This window comes from Ceraceosorus guamensis (assembly GCF_003144195.1).
Source record: "Ceraceosorus guamensis strain MCA 4658 unplaced genomic scaffold IE81scaffold_23, whole genome shotgun sequence".
Taxonomy (NCBI): Eukaryota; Fungi; Basidiomycota; class Exobasidiomycetes; order Ceraceosorales; family Ceraceosoraceae; genus Ceraceosorus; species Ceraceosorus guamensis.
Window position 1 is genome coordinate 229,951 of NW_020290018.1, and position 24,781 is coordinate 254,731.

Consider the following 24,781-nt stretch of genomic DNA (forward strand, 5'->3'; position numbering starts at 1 on the left):
ATGGACACCTGCCATTTTGATTACAATCATGAATTAAGCAGCTCCATCCTCGCTATACATGTCTCAGCTGCGACGGATGTGGAACATCCGACCTGCTGTCCCTTGCACTTCGGCCGGCCCCCAAAAAAAGAAGAAATTGTGGCTCGGGCGCGTTCATTGACGACTGTATAATTGTGTCTCTCAAAACCCAGAGGCTCACTTCGGCATTCTCACCACGCCAATCTGCCATCAAACCAGCAGCACAGCCATTGCGGTGTACCTCGTGCTTCTCAAACTTCGGTGCAAACACGCCAGAATCATGAATAACCAAGTAGCAAGCTCGAGCGTCACCCGCACATAGACGCATTCAGGACTTGCTTGCTGATACAAACCCAAGCCGGTTTGCAGCCCTACCTGCACACACCGCTTCCTAACAACTCGGCTGCCAAACGGATCTTGGCCATCATGGCGTCACCCTCCGCACAAGTCTTTGCGCGCGAGGCGACCACAGCGACAAGCGCGATGGACGGCGCCGTGCCAGAGGAGGAGCACATTACGACCAACAGACGATCGCTTTTCATCTTGTCGCTGCTGCTTTGCATCCTCATTGGCGTGTTCTTTCGTTCCATCTTGCCACGTCTTCCCAGGCTCGTGCTGAGGGGCCGATTACGCGTCAAGAGGCTGGGCCTTCGAGGTGTGCGTGGCATCGAGTGGAGGTCGAACGGATTCAAGAATAGGCGGCAGATCAATGGACAAGCTGCGGAAGCAGCGTCGGAAGGATTGGTGGTGCGTGTGCAGCACATATACGTCGTCTTTCATGGCTGGTCTGGAACATCCTCGGCAGATGCGAGCACCAACGACTCGGGAGCGCACTCACACGAGGATGCGTCGAACAGGCCTCGCGCTTCCAGCTCTGCGGCGCAGCACACAGGTGACGCGACGCTAAGCCCGAGCGAGCGGCAAGCTTCTCCTAGTCGACGGTCAACATCTGCATGGATCACTATACGAGTGCAAGGCGTCGGTGTGAGGATGCCAGAGTCGGAGCGAGACGAGCACTCAGCGAGGAGGAAGGAGGAGCAAGCACGTGCGAAGGCCGCGGCGCGGGAAGCTGAAACAGCCAAAAGAGAACAGGAAGCGGCTCAAAGGCTAGATTGGCTAGTCAGAAGCACCTTTCAGAGCTCGGAAGATGAGGGCGAGGTCAAAGGAGAGGAAGACGAGGCCACTTTGCACGTGGCACAGCGACAGCCGACCGCCTTCCAGCTGCTCATGTCCTGGTTGCAGACGTGTCTGCTTCCCTTTCTACGAAGAAGATTGCTCGATATCCTCCGTGCGCTTGTCTACATCCTCTTCTCAGCGCTGCCAGCAATTACGTCCTTCGTGGACATCGACATTCAGAGAGTGGAGGTGTATGCCCAAGATGCTGAAGCTGTGCTACGGGTGGGACGCATCGGCGCGAAGCTCAACATGTCACTCGTCAACACAGAGTTGAGCTCGGAAGCGGAAGACACGCGGAGAGGACGCGGCTCGGACAGCCGGAGGAGCAGCTCAGCAGGTTTCCCAGAGCAAGTGTTCGCAGTGCTGAACTCTGTGCCACAACGGATCGGAAGCAGAGCCAAAGGTGCGGCTTCCTACATCACCGCAGGGATCCCGGCTGGTCGAGGTAGCTTGCAGCTCAGCCTCGAGGCTGTGCAGATGTTTGAGGCTAGACATTCGCCAGCCTCTGAGCCTACAGCTACTCGAACCATGCACTCGGCCAACGCAGACGCTCCAACATCTTCAATCTTTGCCGATTACCAACGTTCCCTCGGCCGTAGCGATTCTCGGACTACGCCTCTTACATCTCCATCCCTTAGTCGGACACCGCTGTCGAGGAGCAATTCCAGTATCGTCGGGTCACAGTCGGAAAGCCCGCGCGAGAAGCGCAACAAGCAGCGCATGTCATCCATTGAGAATGCACCAAGCGTAGAGTGGCTATCGTTCAGCGCCACCTCTCCTTCGATGGCGCCACCTTTGCTGCGCTCCAAGAGCGCCTCCAAAATCGCGACCATGGCGAGCACTTCTTTGAGTGGCTGGACGGATCGCTGGGCTGACTGGGCTTTGGAACCTTTTCCCAGCTCTGATTTTTCGTCCGACACTGGTTGGGCAAGAGATGGTGCGCTAGGCCAGGCTATTCCTGAGTCCGCTCGACTTATCGCCCTACCCGGGGTCACTGCCGTAGAGTTGGGCCTCACACTAGCGCCGAACCTCGACCTTACATCGCCAGACTCGGTGCATGTGAAGCTCGATGTCGCGGAGATGACCATTGGCATCGATGCCTTGAGTCGGGTGCTTGGGATCCTGGAAAGCAGAAAAGCGGTACGGCGAGGTCCAAGTCCAACGTCAGAAGGAGCGCACGGGTGAGTCCCAGTCCGGTGCTGCTTCGGCAGCGCCATGCGGCTTGGTCGCGTGGAAAGTTGACGCCCAGTCCCACGTTCCCTCGCAGGACGCGCTCGCAGACCTCCAAGCACATCGCTCAGCAGCGAGCTGCGCCCATGATGCATTTCATTCGCGCGCTCGGCTCCGCTTCTATAGCTGTGCCTCGCATTCGCATGCTCGCAAACCTCCACCCAACAAGTTCGGACGTGCTCAAAGGTCAACAGAGGTCTGCGGCAGGCAACGCGCCGCCTTCATTGCAGCTCTGCGCCACAATGTGCGGACTCTCCTTCCGCATTCGAACCAGTCAAACGCGAGATCCTCGACATAGGCACTGGCTGGGTTCGTGCGGAGTGCTTGGAAAGGCGCCCGCCCCAATCTCCTGGAACCCCTCGGCGGGCGTTGGGGCGATCAGAAAAGGTTTGGGGGACCGTTTCAGGTGGGCTGCGAATCGTGCGCGCGTGCGTTATGTTGAGCACCGTCGCGCTTTCAGTGTGGAAGCATCGATGACCAGCTTTGAGGCGCTTGTTGGAATCGATGGCCAGCCAGCGGTCAATGCTTCGCAGGTCCTGTACCTGCAAGACGCTATCGTCGCAGCTCAATCGAGCTGGACTCCCTTTGGTCTCGTGCCGAAGAGCCCAGACAATGACGATGCAGGTGCAGGGTCATATCGCTACTTCCAGGGGGACTTGAACGAACAAACCTGCGTCGTAGAAGCTTCTTTGGGTCGCGTAAACGGCGGGCTTAGCTTGACGCACGCAACTGCGTTGACGTCGACGGCTGTGCTTCGCACCCTGGAGCGAAAGCAAGCACGCAAGAAGCACGGTCTCAACGCAAAGCGACCTGACGCTCCGAAGGGGGTGCACATCCGACCCCCTCGGCTGATTGTGGGAGTAGAGGTCAACGACGTCTCTTTCCATCTGGATGCCCCGTACTCGGAGGTCGCCTCCAAGGAAAGACACGCCATCGACTCTGGTCTGATTTGCTCGACTCCAAGATTGCTTTTCACCCTACAAGCCAGCTATGTAGATCAACAAGTCCCACGGACAGAGCCCGAACGTCGAGCGGCGTGGAAAGCTCACTTCAAGCGGCAGCGTGGGGCTGATGGCGTGCCGACATTTGTAGAGGAGGCTAGTTCGGCTGCTCGAGAGAGGCGATCCTCGTCGGCTTCCATGAAGCCAGACTCCGCCACGTTCGTCCAGGCATCAGAGGATGATGCAAAGGAAGGTAAAGGCATGACGATGGAGGAAGCCCTTGCTCAAATGCGGCGCATACAGGCAGCAGAGCAAGATGGAACAGATCTGTATGCAGCACAACAGGAGCCCGCCCGGGCGAGACGCCGATCCTCTTCTTCTGCGAGAAGGAGTCGAGCTAGCTCAAACCTGTCGCATCCGAACGTACGTTACGTCTTCGACGCAAGCTTTGCATTGGAGCCTGTAGAGGCCTTTCTGGTAGTGGGCGGCGAAGGCTGGAGCTCACGACGACGTCATGGCACCCCTTTTGCTGGGCGACACCTGCCCAATTTCGGGATCACGCGTCATCATCTGGTGATGTTGAGTGCCACAGACGTCAATGCAAGCGGCGGCATCAACGGCTTTGAGCATCCCTCCGGTGAAGTCGACCTCTCGTCAAGCGGTCTCGCTATGGAGCTGCGATGCGCGCTAGAGGAACTCGACGTCGACCTGTGGCAGCCTACCGTCTTGTCTACGATTCGTAGGCTTTCGCAAGCTTTTTCCGACGCTGTGCCGAACGTGCCTGATCAGGCTAGGCATCATGCAAGTGATGGTGAGACAGCTCAGACAGCTCCAGCAGGGACCGGCCGAGTTGCTCTCGTCGAGCGGGTGCCAGCGAGCTGTGGGATTTACGTATCCATTGGCACGATCATCGCGCATATGGGTGGAAGCGATCCTAACTGTGATCCCCACATGTCGCGGGGAGTAGGCTTCGAGGCGAAGCGTGTTGTGTTTGAAGCGCTGGGAGGTCGCCACGATCCAGTCCGTGCCGAGCTGGGAGGTGGCGATTGGGGCGCCAGATCTGCGCTGCAGTTGCCCGAAGATCTCACCATGAGCGTCAATGCGCTCGCCGCACGTCACGGTCGCGCAGCAGCTTTCAAGCTCAGCTTGTTCGAGATAGGCCTCTTTCCCTTGCTTGATGCGGCTGCTGCATTAGCACAGCATATGGACCCTGAGCAGCAACATCGCCCAAGAAGAAGAGGGTTTCGAGAAGCATCGACAGAGACCAAGCCGCAGGGTCAAGGAGGCTCGATGGTCAATTCGCCCTCCATCTTCGCCCCGGCCGTGTGGGATTTTCAAAAGCGCAAACCTCAATTGACCCATGCAGAGCGAAGCAAGCCAAAGTTTCGCCAGCAAGACCGGTCAAACTTCATCTTTTGGATGCCGTTCTCGGCCACGAAGATCTTCTTGAGACCACCGGGAGCAGTGTCGACAAAGATTGGCAAGCATGTTGATGAGCTCACGATCTGCTCTGAAGGCACGCGACTCTTGGCGTTCAAGATCGAGCTACTTCACACGTACTGTCTGCTTGTGGCACTACATTCGCTTAGACAGTTGATACCAGAGAAGCCTAAGAAGTCCCACGAAATGCGAGAGCAGAAGCAATCAAGCAGACCAGGGCAAGAGCTAGAAGGCGATTCGAACACGTTGCCGTCAGTGCATGTCACTTTTGACATTACGGACATCCACGTCTCGGTCGCACTGCCGAGCGATGTCAATCTGTTCTTGAGCTTGCGTCGACTGGACTTCCGCTACACGAATGCAGACGGTGCTTCTCTGGCATGGGAGTCGTTGATGGGCGCCGTCGAGAGCCCGAAACAGCCAAGGACTGGTCTGTGGGAAGAAGCTGTCCGACTTCGTGACTGGAAAGTTGCATTCCGCAAGCATCAACCGGATGCGCCCCGGAAGGAAGACAGCGATGGGCATGGACAGAGCGCGCACGAGATTGTCTTGAACGGTGACGCTGCTTCGCTGCGGATTCCGTTTGACTATGCAGTCCATCCTATCATCGATAACACAACAGTATCTGTCAAAGCAACGAAACAGCTTATCGCACAGTTTCTTCAGGACAAGAAGGAGTCCGTCATCTTTCCAGTGGCAGAGGGGCCAAAACGCTTGCCGTACATTTCTGTCAACATTCGCATTTTAACCATAGAGGCCCAGGACGATCCTATTGAGACGCGCCTCAACATGATCTGGCGTGCCGGTGGGGACGAGAATCAAGCCAGGATGGAACGTGATGTTGCCTTTTCCGAGAGGGTCGCAGGTTTGCAGAAAGCAAACGCGGCCAACAAAGGCGACGCAGCTTCCACTCTCTCCTTCAATGCTGATAGTATGACCAGCACCGACGATTCGAGTCTCACAGACGTGATTTCAACAGAAGATTCGGACCCTCCGGCAAGCTTCGCAGATCAGAGACGAGCTGCTTCGTCAAAGCAGCGCCTGGAGATTGAAGAAGCACGCGCACGACTAGACGCTTTCAATGCCTCTAGCTGGATTCGTCGATGCACAAATGCGAAAGCGGAGCAAGCACGTCGCGAAGAAGTTGTCTCGAGGCGGATCTACGGCAGATATCCTCCAAAGCGTCAGAACCTTGAGTTGCCCATCAAGATGGCGCCTGTTGCTAAATGTGCACCGCTCTTTCGGTCAAGCATGAGCCGAATTTCACTGCAAGTCAGCCCGCCCACGTTCCCAGAGAGTCAATTGAAGCGCTTCATCCATGATCAAGGGAAAGGCGTCCCCGAGGACCTGGAGTATTCGCTGCTTTTGCCTATGCACCTTATATGGCGCATGGCAGAGTGGAGATTTGAGCTGAGAGACTATCCCATTCCGCTCTTACACGTGCCACCTGTCCACCATGACCAGCCTGCTCACCTGCGAGGGCGAGCCTGGGACTTTGAATCCGACATCGTACTCGCAGAGCACCTGGGAGGCGAAGAGTCGATTCGACACGTCCCTGCTGTGGTTGTGCCTGCAGCCACAGGCCATGCGGAGGCAAAGGAATACGGAATCTCGGTACCAAAGATGGCGATGCCTGTCAAATTCTACGGATCGCCAACCGTGAACATAAATACCTCCTATCCTACAAGAGCTGGATGGGGCCAATCTATGCAGCCGGCTATCCACGACGTCACGCGAGTGTTCGATAGTGTCACAAGTCCGCCTCACGACCCTTCGCCTCGTATCGGATTCTGGGACAAGCTGCCCTTGATCGTGCATGGCCGCTTTAGGATCAACTTCATAAAGGATGGCGAATTGCACTTTTACTTGAAAGGTAGTCGAGACCCGTACAGCATTCTCGGTCACGGCTCGGGCTGGGTGATGTGCTGGAGAGGCAATGTAGATTGGCGACTGGGAGCCGACAATCCGCAAGGCGAATTCTTTCAGATTCGCAGTGAGGAGTTCTTGCTCGCTATTCCGGACTTGCGAAGCTATATCGATCAGGCCGCAACTGGTGCAGGTTCCGACGCCAATGCGGGAGAAGACGAGACGTTCCACAAATCCGGCGAAGCAACCCTGTCGTCTCAGCATCGCTACAAGGACGCTATTGACTTCCGCAAGATCGTGCTCAAACTTACTGATGGCGTTCGGTGGGGCTTGGGAATCGTATGCGAGCGCACCTGCAGGCCGGACACTTGTCCCCGTCGTCCTAAGTGCACTGGGTCCTCTTTCTACCGAGAATGTCGATTCTTTGACGCCAAACCACATTGGGAAGTTCACACGCGCTCGAGGGAATACATGGAGACGCTACCGGAGAATCAAAGGGTGAGCTTTGATTCAAATCTTCCTGACGTGCTCCATCGGTTGCTAACATTTGTATCCCGCGCGTACTTTCAGACGGATTCATACGCGGCTTATCGCACAGATCACGTCCACTTCTCAATGTCCATCATCTCCCCAGCACCTCCACTTCAAGGCGACAATCGTGGTCATCCCGACCTGCAGCGCAGTCGCAGTATGGGTAGGGCAGGTCAAGATTCAAATAATTTCTATTTCACACCACTGGCGTGGGAGCATTTCTGGGCGTGGATGCGCCTCTTCAATGGTGCGCTTGGGCTACCGATTCGACAAGGCTCTTTGTTTCCCGAAGCCCAAGCACAATCTCCGAAGTTTGGCCGACACTTAGCAACTCTCAAGTACCGTTTCGACTTGTCACCACTTTTCATCACCCACTTGTATCCGCAAAATATCCGCAAAGATTGGGCAAAGGGTAAGACTACACTGTACGGCATCAAATCGCGCATTGCAACTTTCCACCTCGATATGCATCAACGTCAGCAGGAAATGCTGAAAGAGCGACCAAGACTCGGGGAGCGAAAGAAAGTGTTTCACAAGCCTTTCTACGAAGCAGAGGTAGACCTCGATCGCATCGATCTCCGGACCTTGTGCGGCCAATTCACGTAAGTCCAGTCCCGGAGTCAGTCATTCACAGAATGATAGTATTGATTGAAACCCTTCGTCGTCGTTCATCTTCTCCGTTCCTGTATAGGGAGCCTGATAAAAGATTGTATGCCTCGGAAGGGGACGAATATGATTCAGAGGCCGAAGGGCCTGACGGTATGTTTGCGGATTATTCGTTCCCGGATGAAGATCTTGAGTGGTGGGACTTGCGCGACTTCGTTGAGGTAGACTGGTCTCCTCCGGAGGAGACGGAGCCTCGCATCAAGCTCAGTCAAGCACTGGCTTGCCCTCACTTCAACTACTATCGCCGATTGGAATCCAAACGCGAACGTAGGCATCGCACAGGCAGCAAGTTTAAGGACCCGACGCGGTCTAGCACTGGCACAAGTGCCGGGGATGCCACGCACAATGAAGACCAGGAGCAGGAGGAAGAGGACATATCCAGATTGGAATACACCAAGTTCGGGCGCGAGTCGAGCCACTGCTGTCTCGTTGGTCGGGCTTTGCATCCTGACGAAGTACAACGAGACTTGTGCCACCAACGGCTGCAACACCTTCAGAAAGAGTTGGATATTGCGCAGAAGCTTGCAGCTCTCGAGACGGACGAGAGGAAGACTCTGGCTGAGGATCCAGATCTCAAAGTGAAGGATCTTCGCAAGAAAGTAGATCTCATCTCGAACTACGTGAACGCTTTCAGTCCGCAGGGTAGACCGAGGGATCGCTCTCCTCTGACGCCATTTGGCTACATGCAAGAATCTACGGCGGACAGCTCAGGAGCACTGCCACATCTTTACTCTGATTGGGAATCATTCAACAACCGCTTCCTCGTCCACAATCCCACCATCTACTTCAGCAATGAGACCCGAGACGTCCTCCTCAAGTATTACTTGAGTTCACGCGCGCGTCGCGCCATCGTGCATCACTTGACGGCACGAGCAGTGCGGTACATTCGCGGTTTGTCGCGAAACGCGGACGATCACCATGAGCCAGATGAAGGGGACGATGAAGGCTCAGAATCAGACGAAAAGGAGCATGAAGATGGCGACGAGCAGGATCGCAATCAGCAACACGGACCTTCGACCCATGCGCACCGCGCAGCTCATCAGCGATCCAACCGAGCACGGGCAGAGACTGTCAAGCCACGGCCAGGCTCGAAGCGACAATCTACTGCATCACGTCTCAAGAATGGCACAAAAGCTACTCAACGAGGTAGGGGCCTCCTGCGTGACCTGCTCAGTGAGACCACTCAGCACGTCATTGTCGACAGCCCTACCAACGAGGACGGGCCAAGCGCGCCCTCGCTGCTTGACGACGATGTCAATCCAGGAGAAGGTATCTCGGACTTCTTCGAAGTTCGCCGAAGCAACGTCTGCGTCTTGATCAAGCCGCAGATCGTCCTCAAATCTGAAGTCGACGACAAGTCTTCGCTCATCTTGACTGCCGTGCGCTTGCGTTTGCAGAATTTCTCTGTCATAGACCCTACGTGCGAGGAGGATTCGGTCAATGAGCGAGCGCTCTATCGCAATTTCGCCTCTCTGGATGGGCTCCAAGCATTTCATCCCTCTAAGATGTGTGCCTCCCCAACGAGCGAGAACTTTGCATCCCAATCTGCAACTGTGCCTCTCGAAACACTGCTGGATCTCAAGGTGTGTTGGCACGCGGGGCGAGGCGTGACGTCGCTTTCTTGTGTCCTGATCCATCTTGCCTCCCACAGTACGAGACCAGCGACTTTGCGCGGGTTGCTCCGAGCACAGATGCAAGTGTGCAGTACGACAAATTCAACAAGGTGAGTAGCTTGACTATGAGTGCCCTGCAGCACACGATTACCTTCGCTGACCGTTGCCTGTCACCGATCAAAGCTTCGCCTGAACGACTCCGCTCATCCCGTGGCATCTGATCCAGACTCGCCTGGTTCCGCAACGGACCACTTGATCCACCACATGGACTTGATGCGCGTTAAGTGCCCGCGTTTCGCTGTACTGGCGAATTCGGCACAGTTCGGTGCCCTCTACAACGTTGTGACAGATCTCTTATTGCATCGCGACCCTGCATACCGAGAGCACTCCAAACGGCTCGAGGCCATGCTGTTCAGCCATGACTTCTCCAACGTGTCGGGTCTCGCGGAGTTGGTTTCTGCACTTCAGGTTCGGGTCAGGCACGCAATGGAACTGCACGCCCAATATCTCATGCACTTCGAGCATCTCAACGAACAAGGTCGGCTGGATTTCTTGACTCTGAAAACGGAAACGCAGGACCTGATAGATGAATTGACTCTCATCATGGAAGCTATCGCGGCGAGTGAAGACCAAGGAGGCGGTTCCGACCAGGACAAGAAGTCAGCACTCAGGCTTGAAGCTATGGCACAGGATATCACGTGGAGTATGATGGGAGAGCAAGAGGGGCAGCTCTTGGCGAAACTCTCTGTCAAGGGAGCAAGCTTCACCTGGCTGAACAAAGTAAGTCAAGTGTCACTGTCACTGTAAAGACCCATAAAGCTGATTCAGCATTGTGCACGCTGCAGACCGACAATTCTGCTGCCAATACACTGTCCATTGCGGATATGGCCGCTGTCAATGTACACCCTGATGCTTTCTTCCCAGAAATCATCGCCAAGTACAACAAAGCGCAGGACCATCCGATGGCACAACAAGGGCGCTTTCTGGATGCAATGTGGTCCGTTTTGGCACCAGTCGGCGGCATTCAGATCATGGAGCAATTCGAGTTCAACCTTCATCCTTTGCGCATTCAACTGGAGCTGAAGGTTGGTCGGAAGATCATGGACTACGTGTTTGGCTCCAAGCGTGAACGCGAGCGAAAAGATCGAGAACAACGCGCTATGGAGGAAGAGAGAAGAGAGTCAGCAGGTATTTCAAAGCGCCGCGGTCGCCTTGCGCGTTTCACACGCAACCTGCTCCACAGCCAGGACGAGATTGACAAAGATGACAATCGCTCAGAGGCCCCAAGAAGGGTTGGCACACCAGGCGCAAGCAGCGCGCGCGGAAGCACGGACCGGGGCACGCGCCCTTCGCAGTCTCAATCTTCCCGCGATCTCATTTCCCGCCCAAGTACCCCTGCTGCTTCGAGTCGGCATCAATCTGGCCGAGACAGCGATAGCGATGATGAAGAGAATGGCCTCCATCAGCATGGCATCGTTATGCGCAATGCTGCTGAAATGCGCGGCCGCGCAGCTACAAATCGGACATTCGTGTACGTCAAGATCCCCGAGACAGTCTTTAACCTCTCCTTCAAGGGCGACAAGGAGAAGTCGATCACGGATCTGTTCGATCTCGTCTTTCACACCCCAAGTGTCGAGTATCGCAATCGCACCTGGGGCTTCGTCGACTTAGCAAACCATTTCAAGCGCGACATCATCCGCGCTGCGTGGGGTCAGAAGACCAGCATCCTGCGAGGAGTACTCAATGCCCGACCACGCAAACCTTCCATTCGAGCACATCTTCCCGCACGGCTAATCGGCGCCTCCAGCTCGCTTCACTTGAGCGTCGAGCCGCCCGCTCCGGATGTCGAGACGCGAGCCCATTCTAAAGGCAGAGATGATGGTAATGACGACGACGCAAGCTCCATTGTCTTGACTCAAGGTACCCAGGATGACAATCACGACGCTCACCACTCGCCCGCCAGGACTGTTGCGAACGCGGACAGCCCCGGTCGCCTGGCGAGGCTGATCCCCAAAAGACTGCAACAGCGCCGCTCACCATCCTCCAAAAGGGTCTCCAATCGAGAGCAGCTTTCTGAAGATAACGGGGGCGCACCAATGCAACGCAGCGTCAGCCAAGGGTCGCAGTCAGCTCGTTCCCACATGGAAGAGTACGAGGAGGAGCTGCTCGACACTTTCGATCGAGAACCAGTTCGTCGTCGCACAAAGTCAGCCCTAGCTCCTCTAGACACCACTGCGTCAGCGCTGGAACCACAAACGAACGGGCGAACTCGTGATTCGATGGATTCGTTCGACAGTCTTCCGGCGTTTACACAGCCATCTGGCCCTTATCGCGGCAGGTACGATTCGTCTGCATCGTCTCTCGCAAGTGCCTCATCCTCCATTTTCTCGGGCATGCAGGGCCAGAGTCAACGACTTACTACGGACGAAGTTGCAAACAGCCAACTACGCAGATCCAATACGAACAAGTCTAGCAAGTCAAGTCGCGCGGCCTCTAGCCCGAGCCAAGGCGCACACCGTCGGAACCGCAGCGCGGACTTGCCGGCCCTGATGGTGCGCGATTTGTCTGAGGCTGATAAAGCGCGCGCTTTACTTGGAGAGCATACTCGAGGGTGATCGCCAGGCACCTGTACCAGCCACGGTTCGCGTCACCGATTTTCAGAACGATTCGCACAACCCTTCTCACGGCCCGGGCTGTCATTCACAGTTGCTACAACATCGCACATTGCTCCCGGCGGTCGACAGAGTGTATTTATTGTCACAATCATCGATGTTGAAAGCGCGATTCGCACTCGTATTACAGTCCATGCTGAGCGGTGATGCAGCTCAAGCCAAGCTAGACGTTTGGTGTGGTTGCTGCCAGCCTCACAAATGTGAGTTTTGACTTCATCTCCTACTCAGGCGCTTCTTGAAATTCCTAGCCCTGTCATGGGAAAGCGTTTGATGTTGGACTTGATTGCCTCATTTTGCGGCTCGCTTTGCAAGCCCGTCTGCACGGTGTTTCGGTTACGCGGAGGCGACATCGGCGCCGAAGAGGACTGGGAGTCTAGAGGTGCCTGACGCGGCGAATTTTGGCTGGGCTGCGCCCAGAGTTGACCAGATCCTGTATTTTGATTTGACGATGCGTCGCGAGGATGCGGTTTACCAGGCAACAACGTCTGCCTCAAGGCCCCTTTGAGCACCGCCGCTTCGATGCTCCCTGGACCTGTAGTGGCATTGGTTGCCGGATGGTCGCCGCCCGATCCACTTTGTTGGTGTGTCTCTTGCTCGCGCATCGCAGATTCGCCTGCTTCACGCTCAGTGTCAGAAGGAGCCATAGAGCGGCTGGAGGTTGCCTGTTGGGCGATCTTGGCGGAGTGCCCGGGGTGGGTGCTCACGCTGTTCTGAAGTTTGTCTGCATAAGGTGAAGCAGGATCCTCTGGATGATAGCTGCTCGTCTCTGAACCCGAGGGTGCTTCGTCCTCCTCTGAGCGAGCTTCGGACTCTGATCGGTGCTCTCCTTCGAGCTCGTCGTCCGCTTCCTCTACGTCCATAGGATCCCCCTCTTGCTCTTGGAACGCTTCGTCGTCTTGGCGCACAAGACGAGGATTTGCAGGTGTGGAGTTGGGCTTTGGCTGAGTGTTTCCTCCGCCGGCTTTGCGCGCATCTGTGACAGCGTCTTTATGCGAGGTGCCTCGAGAGGCTGCACCAGAGGCTCCACGACGACGCTTGGGAATGTTGCTCTTCCCCGACCCGCGACGGTTGGCCGTAGTCGCGCGCTTTCGCTGCCGTTGTCCGTGCGCGTCACCGTCCTTTTGAGACCTCGGCTCCATAGGCAGGCGTTGACCGCCAGGAGAGCGCATTTGGTCGTGCACTTGGTTGACTTGCCAAGGAATCTGAAGTTTGTCCTGCTCAAAGTCATCGCCATGCATGATGTTGTATTGAGACGCCGAGCCAATCGCATGGTCGTGGTACGTGCCTTGCGTTGGTCCTTTTTGTGCCAAGTGATTCCCATTGCGGTCTAGAGCTGTTTGTATGCTGAAGAGCTGATGCCCGGAGCTGTCGCCGATCGTGCTCATCGGCTCACAAGCCTTCGCGCGAGCTCTGAGCACCTGAATGTTGGACGTGAGATTGCTTACCATAGTGGTGGTGTAGGCCTCGAACTCGAACAGACGCGCCTCAAGAAGATCAGCGTATCGACTCGCGGCCTTGAATTCGACATGCTTGCGAGCGTTTTGCAGGGTGTCAGACAATTGACTATCGTCGCGCACCGCGATGATCTTGGCATGAGCAGTGACGAGCGGCAACAAGAGTGGAAACTGGTGCAAAAACGCGTCGACGTCTTCGTCTACAACATTTTCTGCCGCCGATACGTCGTGCAGCATGTAGATGTCGCGGAGCGCCTGCCGAAGCAAAGCCACGTGAATGCCAGCGATATGCTCACTGTCGTGAGGCGATCGAGGTCGATGGTGCCCTGCTTGAGATCGCACGCGTTGCTCAGGTGCACCTCCGTCTCCTACCGGCGCCATCGTCTGGCCGTGCTGACTTTCTGGACGACTGTGCCAGCGCATCTTTGGCGGTTTGGAGCCTCGACGCCACGCATTATACATCAAGACTTCGGGCCCTGTCATTGTACTTTTGGCAAGCTCGAAAGCGTCGATGAAATTGCCCTCCGAATCTTTGAGCCGGCCGACGGCTGCAGCGATTGATCCGCCACTCAGCTGGATGCCACGGGATAAGCATTCATACTGCAGTCAGAGGACAAGACAGCTCGCATGAATCGTGCTCACCACAATCTTTGCGGCAGCGTCTGCAATCTTGAAGACTTCGCCCATGCTGTCGTGCTCTGTGATGGATCTGCGCACGCATGGTCGATCAGTTCGAGCATGCAAGCCTACTCTTGACGCACAGATTTGCTCTCACCTGGCGAGTGCATCACTCTGCGTCTCATTGTAGCTAAAGCGTTCATTCTTTTGCAGTCACAGAAAGAGGACACTGATCAGCCTGGAAAAATGGGTAGAAGATGATCGAGAACTGACGTGGCAAAACAGTTGTTCCAATGTAGGCTTCGCCTCCTGCTCTTTCCCGACACGATGACCAGCATGATGTGAAGACCCGGCCTCGCGGTTCGAGATGTGCGTCGGCATGTTGGACAAGGTCAGCTTGTATCACTGCGGCTCGATGCGAAAGAGGCAGAGCTCGCACTGCTGAGCCGAGCGATGGTGTGAGGAGAGGTGATCTGAAGGAAGTAGGGCACGAGGCTGCGGTACTGCTGGGACGGGTATGAGCTGACAAGGAGCAGATGCGATCAACGGCGAGGCGTCGTCTCTGCATGCTCTGCCTCCCCGACTTTGATTACCACAGGGCGATTCGATCCCACTGCGTACTGCCGATTCGTGATTGTTTTCTTAAGCGTACGACTCAAGACTGTACAGATGCTCGCTGGCGGTTGATACCTGGCCAGAGCTTTTGCTTTGGACGCTCTTGCTATATAATCCAGCTAGCTGGCTCGACGACCACAGCCATGCACGATGCTGCCACCATGGCACCCGCGACCAGCATGATGCATCGCCCATCCTCTTCACATTCACCATTCATCTGCGCGTGGGCGCCGCCTGATGCTGCTGATGGTATCGCTGGTCGCGCGCGCGAGCGGTGCTGCTGGCAGGATCGAGAGAGTGCGTATGCACACATATATACGTCAGCAAATGCAGTTCCCAATTTGTCTCACCTGAAACACGAAGCAGCAGCACGTCCACGGCACACGTACGCGTGCACGGTATACCAGCAGAGATGAGCAAGCACGACGCGCGGCAATCACAATCAAATGTGCTGGATTGAATGGTGAAGCCGCGAAGGCGGTGCCCTCGTCATTCGATATGGTTGCTCCAGTCTGATGTATGCAATGCATGTTCCTATTCTTGCTTGAAGCGCGCGTTGTCTTCCAATCGCCTGTCGGAGCTCACACTCCAGGTGCTGTTCGTGCTGGAGGACCTTGCGATTGTGAAGCTTGCCTCACTCGCGGCATGTGATGTGTTTTGGATGGATGGATGATGGATGTAGACAACGTACGGCGTCTTCGAACCGTTCGTGCACCGTGCGCACACCGCGTCACGCGCACGCGATGAATCAGAGAGCGAGGCACGATCGAGTACGTGACGCGAAGGCCGTGCGCACGTACCGCCACAGCAGGCAAACGATCCAGGTCCGGCCTGCGCGTTGCGCTCCATTCAACAGCCTGTAAATTCAGCATCATTCGTGATCGAGCTCCTTGCTACCCATCCATCTATAGCGCGCAGCCTCGTGTCAGACCGAACGGTCGAATGGTCGGTCTCGACACTCGTGACTTTCATCAGCACGCACGCAAGCTCTCATCCGCGCGTCTCGCAATTGGCTGGCCGGGCTAGGTCTGAGCACGAGTCATCCTGAGATAGTCTGCCGAAAGGGCTCAACAGCGCGAGGCCTTTGGTTACCAGCTTCGGGCACATGTTGAGCCTATCGACACCTGACGCAACATGCCAGAGTCGGATGCTCAGTCCACCTTTATCGGCGTCGCCATCTGTCTGTGCGCAAATGTCGTCATCTCGCTTGCACTCAACTGTCAGAAGCTGGCCCACGTCAGGATTCAGCAGGATGGCGAACACGATGCGGACCAGGGCGAAACTTTCTCCAGGTCAAGGCAAGGCACGGAACATGCATCAGACTCTGAGCTCGAGAACGGAGGAGAAGGGGGCGCTCGGGATGTGCTGGGTGTAGTGGTGGTGATGGAAAGAGAAAGAGCAAAGCAGACTGCTCAGCGCGAGCACCTTCCGCTCTTGGCCCCGACCAACGCGGCGAACGGGTCAGGCACGCTGGACTATGGCAGCAGCGGGTCACAAGGTGGGACCCAGACAAGCTGCGAGCGTTCCTCGCCGAATGAGAGCAGATCGCGCTCATCAGCTTCACCGACAAAGCCCAGAAAGAACCGCCGCTCAGACTCGAGTGACGTTGATGCTCATCCCCATTCTGAGCACGATCATGATCAGCAAGGTCCCACCACAGACTATCTGCGCAGCAAACTTTGGTGGCTAGGTATGGGGCTGATGGTTCTGGGAGAGAGCGGCAACTTCTTGTGTGAGTTTCAAGCGCTCCCGCTTCTTGTCCTGCCACGGTGCTGGGTACCATTCTCATCGCACGCGTTTGCATGCTGCTGACGACTGGCAATGTCCGCATCCATCAGCGTACGGTTTTGCTCCAGCATCTTTGGTGGCGCCTCTCGGAGCTGTCGCGCTGCTTTCGAACGTCATCGTTTCGCCAATCTTGTTGCATGAACGGTTCAGACCGAGTGACCTGATCGGTATCGCCTTTGCAATTCTGGGCAGTGTCACCGTCGTGTTTGCATCGAAAGACAGGGATGTGCGGCTAGGCCCAGGTCAGCTTTGGGACGCCATGAAGCGCTTGGAATTTGTCATCTACTCTGCGATCGCGTGTGGATCTGGCGCGCTTCTAGCTTGGCTGAGCACCACTCAATGGGCAGACGAATTGGTCTTGATCGACGTTGGTGTCTGCGCCATATTCGGTGAGCGGCTTGCGGTGTCCGAGCCTTCCAAACTACAGTCGAGGCGCACGCACGCTCACTCCTGCTTGAGCCCTTTCGCAATGCAGGCGGCTTTACGGTGCTCAGTACAAAGTCACTATCCGGGCTGCTCTCTGGCGGACCTCCGTTCGAGCTGCTCAAGTACCCCATCACTTACGGGCTCATCGCGGTGCTAGCGGGCACAGCGGTTCTGCAGCTGACGTATCTGAATCGGGCGTTGCAACGCTTTGATTCGCGAGAAGTCATTGTGAGTGCATCCATTGCGTTCTAGCGCGGCCCAAGCTCACGCCCAATCTGCTCGACAACCTTCACAGCCTTCACAATACGTGCTCTTTACGCTGTCAGCCATCACTGGAGCAGCGATCCTCTTCAGGGATTTTGAAGACGTCGACGCGCACAGACTCATCAACTTCTTGTTCGGAGTTCTCTGCCTCTTCAGTGGGGTATTCCTTCTTACTCGGCAATCTTCCGACGCGCAACAGACGGACGAAGAGGGGCAATCCGAGCAGCAGCATGCAGGCGACCAGCCCACTTTTGCCACCCCTGTTGCGCCAGATCAGGCCGCGGTGCTGCTACCCACGGTGCAGGAGGATGGAGATGATGCGGAGCGTCCTGCCCACGTGCAGTACGCCACTCCCCTCGCGGCAGCTCGTGGCAGGCCTGTTCGTCCCAGCTTGGTCGGCGCGGCCACCACTGGCACCAATATACCTGCCGTCTCGAGTTCTGCTGGGTTATTCGGAACCAGTTTCACCTCCATATCTGGCGGTCTGGCCGGGAACGCTGCTCGAACGCCTAGGCGGAGCATCGTCGGGCTGGCCCCGGCGTCTGCGTCTCTGAGCCAAGGCACCTACCTCTTGTTGGCAGCGGGCACCTCGCCAAGCGCAGCAGGGCTTGCCCAAGCGCGCCAGGCACCCAGCACGGCGAGACCCAGAAGGTCACGTAGTCTGAGCCAGCCTAGCACTCCCACCAGAAGTCGCAGCGCTCGAAATTCTCTCGGCCCGCATGCTATCAACGGCCTCGCTGCGAGAGATTCGACGAGCTCTGCTGCTGAACAAGGCGCTTCGAGAAGGACTTCGGGCGACTCGGGAGGCGCGACTCCTCGTCCTGTTTCCTACATCGATAGGACGGGGACTGCTCGCGAGGATCAAAACGACGCAGGGAACCTGACGGAGGAGTAGCAAGAAATCCTCTGGGATGTGATCTCGGCAGACTTTGCATGATACCGTTCGTTGATGAGCCGACAATGACAGCCTATTTACAAGCCCAAGCGATGTAGCGTAGCGCCTTTGTTCCTCGGCTGGCAGGACTTGACGCTTTAGTGGTAGTCGTAAAAGATGGGGGATGCACGAGTTCTGAGTGCTGTTTGGCGCGTCACGCGAGGGTCACAGCCCGCCGGCATTGGCCTCTCGGCTCAACCGATGCGCACGGCGGGATTGCGCATTCAGGCTTCGTGACTGAGTGGGACGCGAGAGCGCGACTGAGCTAGCTGCGCTCAAATACCGTACAGCTCGCGATTTTCACGAAGCTCCGGATGCAACTTGGCACGCGCATCTTAGTGAATATCTCGGCACCGATATACTCACACGCTGTACATGTACATGTGCGGTCTACTTGACCCGACGACTTTGCATGTTTACTTGTCACTTGTGACATCGCGCCAATCTTCGTACCATCATGAACTCCATCTTGGTCGCGCTCAGCGGCTCTGGGTCCGCGGTCTGAGATCATTTATCCCTGAGATCGTCAAAACGTCAACATGCCGACTCGCACCGACGAAGCGGAAGCGGCAGGCAAGAGCGTTTGGACAGCCGAGCTACGTGTACACAGCCACACCGGCTCGGTGCTCGTCTCGAAGCGTCTCTACGATCTTTTGCGAGCGGCTGGGTTGGACGAGCCACGTAAGAGGGATGCGAGCAAAGAGGATGCGCAGCCGGGCGATCACGCGGCTGTCAATGGGCATCAAGCAGAGCGCGAATCGCAGCAAGCGCTCAAGGCCGTCGCTGCATCTGTTTCCTTCCACGAAGGCTCCTCCGCCTTCGATCTGCGCTCGCTAGTGGTGCTCGCTGAGCGCGCAATCGAAGGAGATGAGGAGAGTGCGGAAGATGTGAGTGGCGAAGCGCACAATGCTGAGAGCAGTGCGCCGTGCTGACGCTTGCGTTCCCACTGCTCGTACCGCTCCAGCTCGCCATCTCCATCCCGGAATCCTTGGCTGTCCAGCATCTCTCTTCGATCAGCACAACGTCCCATGTGCTCGTCCAGTCAACCTCCGCAATCATCCTCTCTCGCGTCCTCCTCTGCATTTCAGATGATCAGACTTTCGAAACTGCAAGCCAATCTTCCCAGCTGCTCCACGACGCTTTGCACGGGTCTATTGCGAGGCAGGGAGAAACGCTGCATGTTCAGGTCGAGGGTGGTGGCGCTCTTGCGCTGAATGTGGTCATGGCCGAGCCCGTGCTCCAAGGGGCCATCTTCACCCGCTTCACGACGACGCAGGACGAGAGACGCTCAACGGAGCTGCTCCTCACGTACGATCAAGACTCCCGGCATACGTCCGGTGGCAGCGCGAAGAACGAGCAGGCGAGCCAGCGCCCTGTAGCGACTGATCAGTCTCGGCTTTACCAACAGTCTCGTCCTCAAGAGGACCACCTCTTGATTGATGAGCGCTTCCTAGCAAATTCAGTCTTGGACGATTTCGACAGCGACGATGAGTTTGGGGACGGCTCAGACGCAGCGCCCGCCGGTCGTGCAAACGGCATCGATCGCCGTCTGAGAGGTGCACCTGCTGAAGGCGAACCAGGCGCCTCTTCCAGCTTGTTTGCTAGCTCTTCTCGGTTACAGCCCCTCATTCAGCACGATCGATCGACAACACTGCAAGCCATATCATCCTGGCGAGAACGCTTGCCCGAGGACGAGCGAGGAGAAGATGTGGATGAGGAGCTAGCAGTTTTGTTGGACGAGCAGACGCTGGCTTCCGTTGGTGCATTCGATGGAGACTGGGCGGTCGCGGAGCTCGAAGGACAAGGTGTCACACGGATTGCTCGCCTCTTTGCATCCCCCCGACCCATCCCACCGCCACCTGTCGCAGATCCAGACGAAGCCAGTACGAGCACGGCGACGACGCTTGGCGCCCTGGCACTGCTTCCTCCAATGTTCTTGCAGAATCTGCACCGACCAGCCCATTTTGATCCTGCTCGACTTGCTTCGCGCGTTCTCTTGCTGCGGCCTTGTCCCTCTCCGCCCAGATCCAGTCTGAGAGACTCGAAAACACACAACATGCCACTATCGTGTCCTCTGCCTCTCCCTTTTGCCGACGCTCTCACCATCTCGCGCATTGCTGGCCCGCTCAGTATCAATAGGGCATATCAGCCCATCTTTCTCGATGCCCTAAGAAGGTATTTCGAGGGGAGATCTCGAGTTGTGCGATTAGGTGACATCATCGCTGTAGGGATAGACGAGGGGCGTGTGCGATGGGTCAACACCAAAACAAAAACGTCTGATGAAGCAGAGGACAAGGGGCCGGAAGGCGATCAGGAAGACGACAAAGCCCCCGACTTTGAGTGAGTTGGACCGCCGCTTGATGCCGCGCTACGCTATGCGCCGTGGCTCACCTACAGCCTCACCTCCATTCTAGTCTGCCGACGATCACTGAGCCTGCCGAAGACACTGCGATAGTGTACTTCAGGATAGCCAGCCTCACTCCCGAGCTTTTCAGACCGCCAGGAGCCGATGCGGCCTCGATCAACGAAGCAGAAGCGTCCATCCGCTTAGCGGCACAGAATGGCGAAATTGGATGCGTCGTGGAACCAACGCTGAGCAAGATGATCCAGACCGGCGTGGACAAGTCTAGAGTTGCAGATGCGTACGGCTGGCTCTCCATCAACAGCCGCGTGCCGCCTCCTCCTTTGCACAATGCGGCGCTGCAAAGCGCCAAGAGTGCGTATCGCCAATTGACGGATCTTGTGCAAGCGACGTTGAGTCCGCGCACGACTAGCTACGACCTGCATTTGAGCGCCATCATCAAGGGTGCTCGCGGCACTGGCAAACGAACACTGGCACACTGGGTAGCTCGAGGTACGGGAGTGCCGCTTTTGGAACTCAGCTGCTACGAGCTGGTTGCGGACACGGACGCCAGGACGGAAGGAATGCTGAGGGCTCGTTTCGAGCAGGCGGCTTCTTGCGGACCAGCTATTCTGTTGCTGCGGAATGTGGAAGCTTTAGCACGCAAAAGCCAAGCTATGGAATCGGGACAGGAGCCCGCAATGGTGGGCGCTCTCCGAGACTGTATGGAGCAGCTCAAGCGGTCGACCAGCTCGACACGAGGCACGCCTACTTGGCCGGTCTCTGTTTTTGCGACGACCAGCGAGCCTGAAAAGTGCCCCACAGGCGTCTTGGCCTGCTTCAAGCACGAGGTGGAGATTTCGGTGAGTATATCTGACCCGTCTGTCACCTTTCCCGGGTGCTATGGCAGGGCAGCAGCACAAGATTCCTGATGCATTTACCTCACCCAGGCACCGTCCGAGGACGAGCGTCTGTCAATCTTGCAGTCGACGTTGCAAAAATCCGTGCTTGGACCAGACGCCAGTCTACAATCCATTGCCACCCAGACCGCGGCGCTTGTCGCTGCGGATCTGGTCGACCTGGCTGAACGAGCTCGTGAGGCTGCAGTCCAACGCGCCATTGGTACCCCGTGAGTCGCTCGACGGTCAATCCATTGGACTCTCTGCCGGACAGCTCTACTGACGCTACCTTTCGGCCGCGCGCGTAGCACGTGGCACGCAGCGAAGGCGGCAGATCGTGACATTGTTCTGGCTGGCCTTGCGCTCAATGGTGCGGATTTTGAAGCTGCTCTTAGTAAAGCGCGCGCTAATTACAGCGAGAGCATCGGCGCTCCAAAGATTCCAAACGTTACTTGGGACGACGTCGGTGGTCTCGCAAGCGTAAAGGACGATATCCTCGATACGATACAGCTGCCGCTCGATCATCCCGAGCTGTTCAGTGACGGGCTCAAGAAGCGCAGTGGTGAGTGCCATGCATTGCTGTCTGCCCCCACCGTCGCTGACCTGTGCACCCCACACGCCCTCAGGCATCCTCTTGTATGGTCCGCCCGGAACGGGCAAGACCTTGCTTGCCAAAGCTGTAGCGACGTCGTGCTCGCTCAATTTTTTCAGCGTCAAAGGTCCAGAGCTACTGAATATGTACATTGGAGAGTCGGAAGCCAACGTGCGACGCGTCTTTCAGCGTGCGAGGGACGCCAAGCCTTGTGTCATCTTTTTTGACGAGTTGGACAGCGTTGCGCCCAAGAGAGGGAATCAGGGAGACTCGGGTGGCGTAATGGACAGAATCGTTTCGCAATTGCTTGCGGAGCTCGACGGCATGTCTGGAAGTTCGGAGGGCAGCGATGTGTTCGTCATTGGCGCGACGAATCGCCCCGACTTGTTGGACCCTGCTTTGCTGCGCCCTGGACGGTGAGTGCCGCTGGGATCCAACTCCCAGAGCAGTGATCTCGATGCTGACGTTCTCGAGTTACTACTCGATCCAGCTTTGATCGGCTGCTGTACCTCTCGGTGTCAGAGACGCACGCTGCTCAGCTCAACATCCTTCAAGCCCTCACCCGGAAGTTCAAATTGGACGCAGAGCTTTCACTAGGGGACATTGCCGAGCAGTGCCCCTTCAACTTGACAGGAGCAGACTTCTACGCGCTGTGCAGCGATGCGATGCTCAAAGCCATGACGCGTAAAGCGAGCGAAGTCGATGGCAAGATAGGTGAGCGGAACACGTGTCTCACAAGTCTCCTCATACGTCTTGCTGACCTTGGAACAATCTTTATCGCTTTCAGCGGAGCTCAACGCGCAACCTCCGCCCTACGACTTCCCGCATCCTATGACGCCACAATACTACCTGGCCGAAAGGGCTTCAGCTTCGGATGTAGAGGTCCGCGTCTCGCGCGTCGACTTCGAGGCGGCACTCAGAGAGCTGAGCCCTTCCGTTAGCGAAGCGGAAATGGCACACTACCGCGAGGTCCAAGCAAAATTCAGCAAGCCGCCCGAGGAAAGGGATGCGGAGGAAAAGCAACACGCCGGACTGCCAGCGCCCAATGGCAAGGCTTCTGGTCGCACTGACGATGATCTGGTGCGTGCTCTGCGGCAATTAGGTGTCGATGCGAGCAATGAGCACGGTGAGCTAGCCCCGCCCATGCAAAATGGAAGCAATGGGCACCAGGCGCATCCCAACGAAGGGAGTGCTACAGGTAGTGTGGCGATCGAAACCGCAGGCGAGCAGCAGAACGATTTCAAATCTGGCGATGCGATGGGACATGCCGCTCCTCGCAAGACGACTAAAGGCAAAGGAAAAGCGAGAGCGGAGTAATGTTTATTGCATTGACTCCCACAGTGCCCTAATTTGACATTCTCGGTCAGAGTGTCGCTGAATGCGAATATTTGTGCTCTCAGCTACGCCATCCAGCCTCGCGCAATGCAAGGATGAGCGACGAGTGGCTTCCAGACGCTTTGTGATCTGCTTTACTTCTTGGCCTGCGAAATGAGTCAGAAGGTCAGCGCACAGGCAGCTCAGCTTCCAAAGCCAGAGCATGACGAGGCCGACGCACCTTGGCCTCGGCGAGATCCTTCTCGAGTTGCTCGTTGCGGTCGCGCACTGTGGCGGGCAGAAGCGTGGGTAGTCGATTTAGCATGGAGGACTTGGCCAAGCGAGCGCTCGAGGCCACGTTCCAACGTCGCTCGCATATGCCTGTGTGCTGCTCTCGCATATTCCGAAAGCAGCGTGCTAAGCGAAGCGGCTTCGTGCAAGTGGTATACTTTTCGCTTGGAACCTCCCCCCCATGCGGGGAAAAAGATGCGCTGGCAATATTGGGCGCAGCACCGACGCTCGAATAATGTCCTCGCTCTGCTTTCCATCTTGACCGCAGGCCATCCATATTCCCAGCTACTCACACTTCTTGAGCTCTTGCTCGTGACGACGTACGTAGCTGCAAAGAACAGCGGACCAGTGTTAGCGAAGTTCGACCGATGTGCGAATGGCAGACCAAACACCTCATTGGGCCCGTCAGATTGTGCTCTCAATGGGAATGACAGAAACTCACTCATCCTCGTTGCTCTGGCCTCTTCCGGACAAGCCTTTGCCAGGGTTGGCCTTGTGAGGCTCTTTGAATTCTGGATTCTCGTCCGACATGCTCCTAGCAGATACTGCGAAAGTGCGACGAGCTGGGAAGCTGGATGCCACTGTGACTGCGGAGCTCAGGTTGCGGCTGGCTGCCAGACGAAGTTGAGAGAGAGACATGGTTCGTCAACGGATTGGTGCTTGGCTTGTATTGTACTGAACGCGATGGCTCAAACGGTTGTCGAGGTCAAGAAATCCGACGGCAAGACACACCCGTGCTCGCTGCATTCAAGATTGTTGAGGTGATGTGCTTCTTGCTGGCTGCGTTGGGTAGTCGTGAGTCACGAGTGCATGTATGAGCTCACCATGACATCCCATCCATGCACGCAACCACCGAACCCTTCGATCTTGTGCAGCATAGCCAGCAGCAGCCACGACGCATGCGTGCGCTGCTCGCGGAACGTCAGCGAGTGCGCTCGGACCAGCCGTGTGAGCTTTTGAAGCACTCAAACTTGCAGATGGTTGAAGCGCCCACACTTGCCGCATCGCGGCTGATGCGCGCGCAGCCGGGCTCTGTCGGGGCGAGGGTCGCGTCTGTGATGCACAAGCCACGTGGCAAGGCTTCACTGGTGC

The 24,781-nt window shown here is 56.6% G+C and overlaps 6 protein-coding genes across 6 annotated transcripts; 4 read left to right on the forward strand and 2 right to left on the reverse strand.

Annotated features, from left to right (window-relative positions):
* Positions 1-3: 3 nt before the first annotated feature.
* Positions 4-12,279, forward strand: IE81DRAFT_366096 (hypothetical protein). Its single transcript, XM_025516981.1, has 7 exons — positions 4-2,375; positions 2,462-7,169; positions 7,242-7,804; positions 7,894-9,451; positions 9,520-9,591; positions 9,665-10,261; positions 10,327-12,279. The coding sequence occupies exons 1-7, from the start codon at positions 445-447 to the stop codon at positions 12,094-12,096; spliced, it is 11,199 nt and encodes a 3,732-aa protein (XP_025370262.1). The 5' UTR covers positions 4-444; the 3' UTR covers positions 12,097-12,279.
* Positions 12,237-14,458, reverse strand: IE81DRAFT_104564 (hypothetical protein). The gene is made up of 2 exons (XM_025510032.1): positions 14,383-14,458; positions 12,237-14,316 (listed from the first exon to the last, which is right to left on the reverse strand). The coding sequence occupies exon 2, from the start codon at positions 14,088-14,090 to the stop codon at positions 12,378-12,380; it is 1,713 nt and encodes a 570-aa protein (XP_025370263.1). The 5' UTR covers positions 14,091-14,316; positions 14,383-14,458; the 3' UTR covers positions 12,237-12,377.
* On the forward strand, positions 14,427-15,315 carry IE81DRAFT_104555 (hypothetical protein). The gene has a single exon (XM_025510031.1). It carries the CDS (start codon positions 14,762-14,764, stop codon positions 15,254-15,256), a length of 495 nt encoding a protein of 164 aa, XP_025370264.1. The 5' UTR covers positions 14,427-14,761; the 3' UTR covers positions 15,257-15,315.
* A 659-nt stretch (positions 15,316-15,974) lies between these two features.
* On the forward strand, positions 15,975-17,508 carry IE81DRAFT_289203 (DUF803-domain-containing protein; the record flags this gene model as incomplete). The annotated part of the gene is made up of 6 exons (XM_025511807.1): positions 15,975-16,132; positions 16,238-16,440; positions 16,489-16,572; positions 16,679-17,017; positions 17,104-17,282; positions 17,350-17,508. Coding segments are annotated over 6 exons (1,122 nt in total), but the record flags the coding sequence as incomplete, so codon positions are not given.
* Positions 17,509-18,542: 1,034 nt separating this feature from the next.
* Positions 18,543-23,487, forward strand: IE81DRAFT_104664 (AAA-domain-containing protein). Its single transcript, XM_025510033.1, has 8 exons — positions 18,543-19,139; positions 19,217-20,592; positions 20,667-21,456; positions 21,544-21,722; positions 21,801-22,054; positions 22,119-22,500; positions 22,575-22,798; positions 22,872-23,487. Exons 1-8 carry the CDS (start codon positions 18,792-18,794, stop codon positions 23,399-23,401), a joined length of 4,083 nt encoding a protein of 1,360 aa, XP_025370266.1. The 5' UTR covers positions 18,543-18,791; the 3' UTR covers positions 23,402-23,487.
* IE81DRAFT_104704 (hypothetical protein) lies at positions 23,441-24,627 on the reverse strand. Its single transcript, XM_025510034.1, has 6 exons — positions 24,514-24,627; positions 24,254-24,296; positions 24,132-24,201; positions 23,983-24,017; positions 23,640-23,686; positions 23,441-23,565 (listed from the first exon to the last, which is right to left on the reverse strand). The coding sequence occupies exons 1-6, from the start codon at positions 24,588-24,590 to the stop codon at positions 23,481-23,483; spliced, it is 357 nt and encodes a 118-aa protein (XP_025370267.1). The 5' UTR covers positions 24,591-24,627; the 3' UTR covers positions 23,441-23,480.
* Between the last annotated feature and the right edge of the window lie 154 nt (positions 24,628-24,781).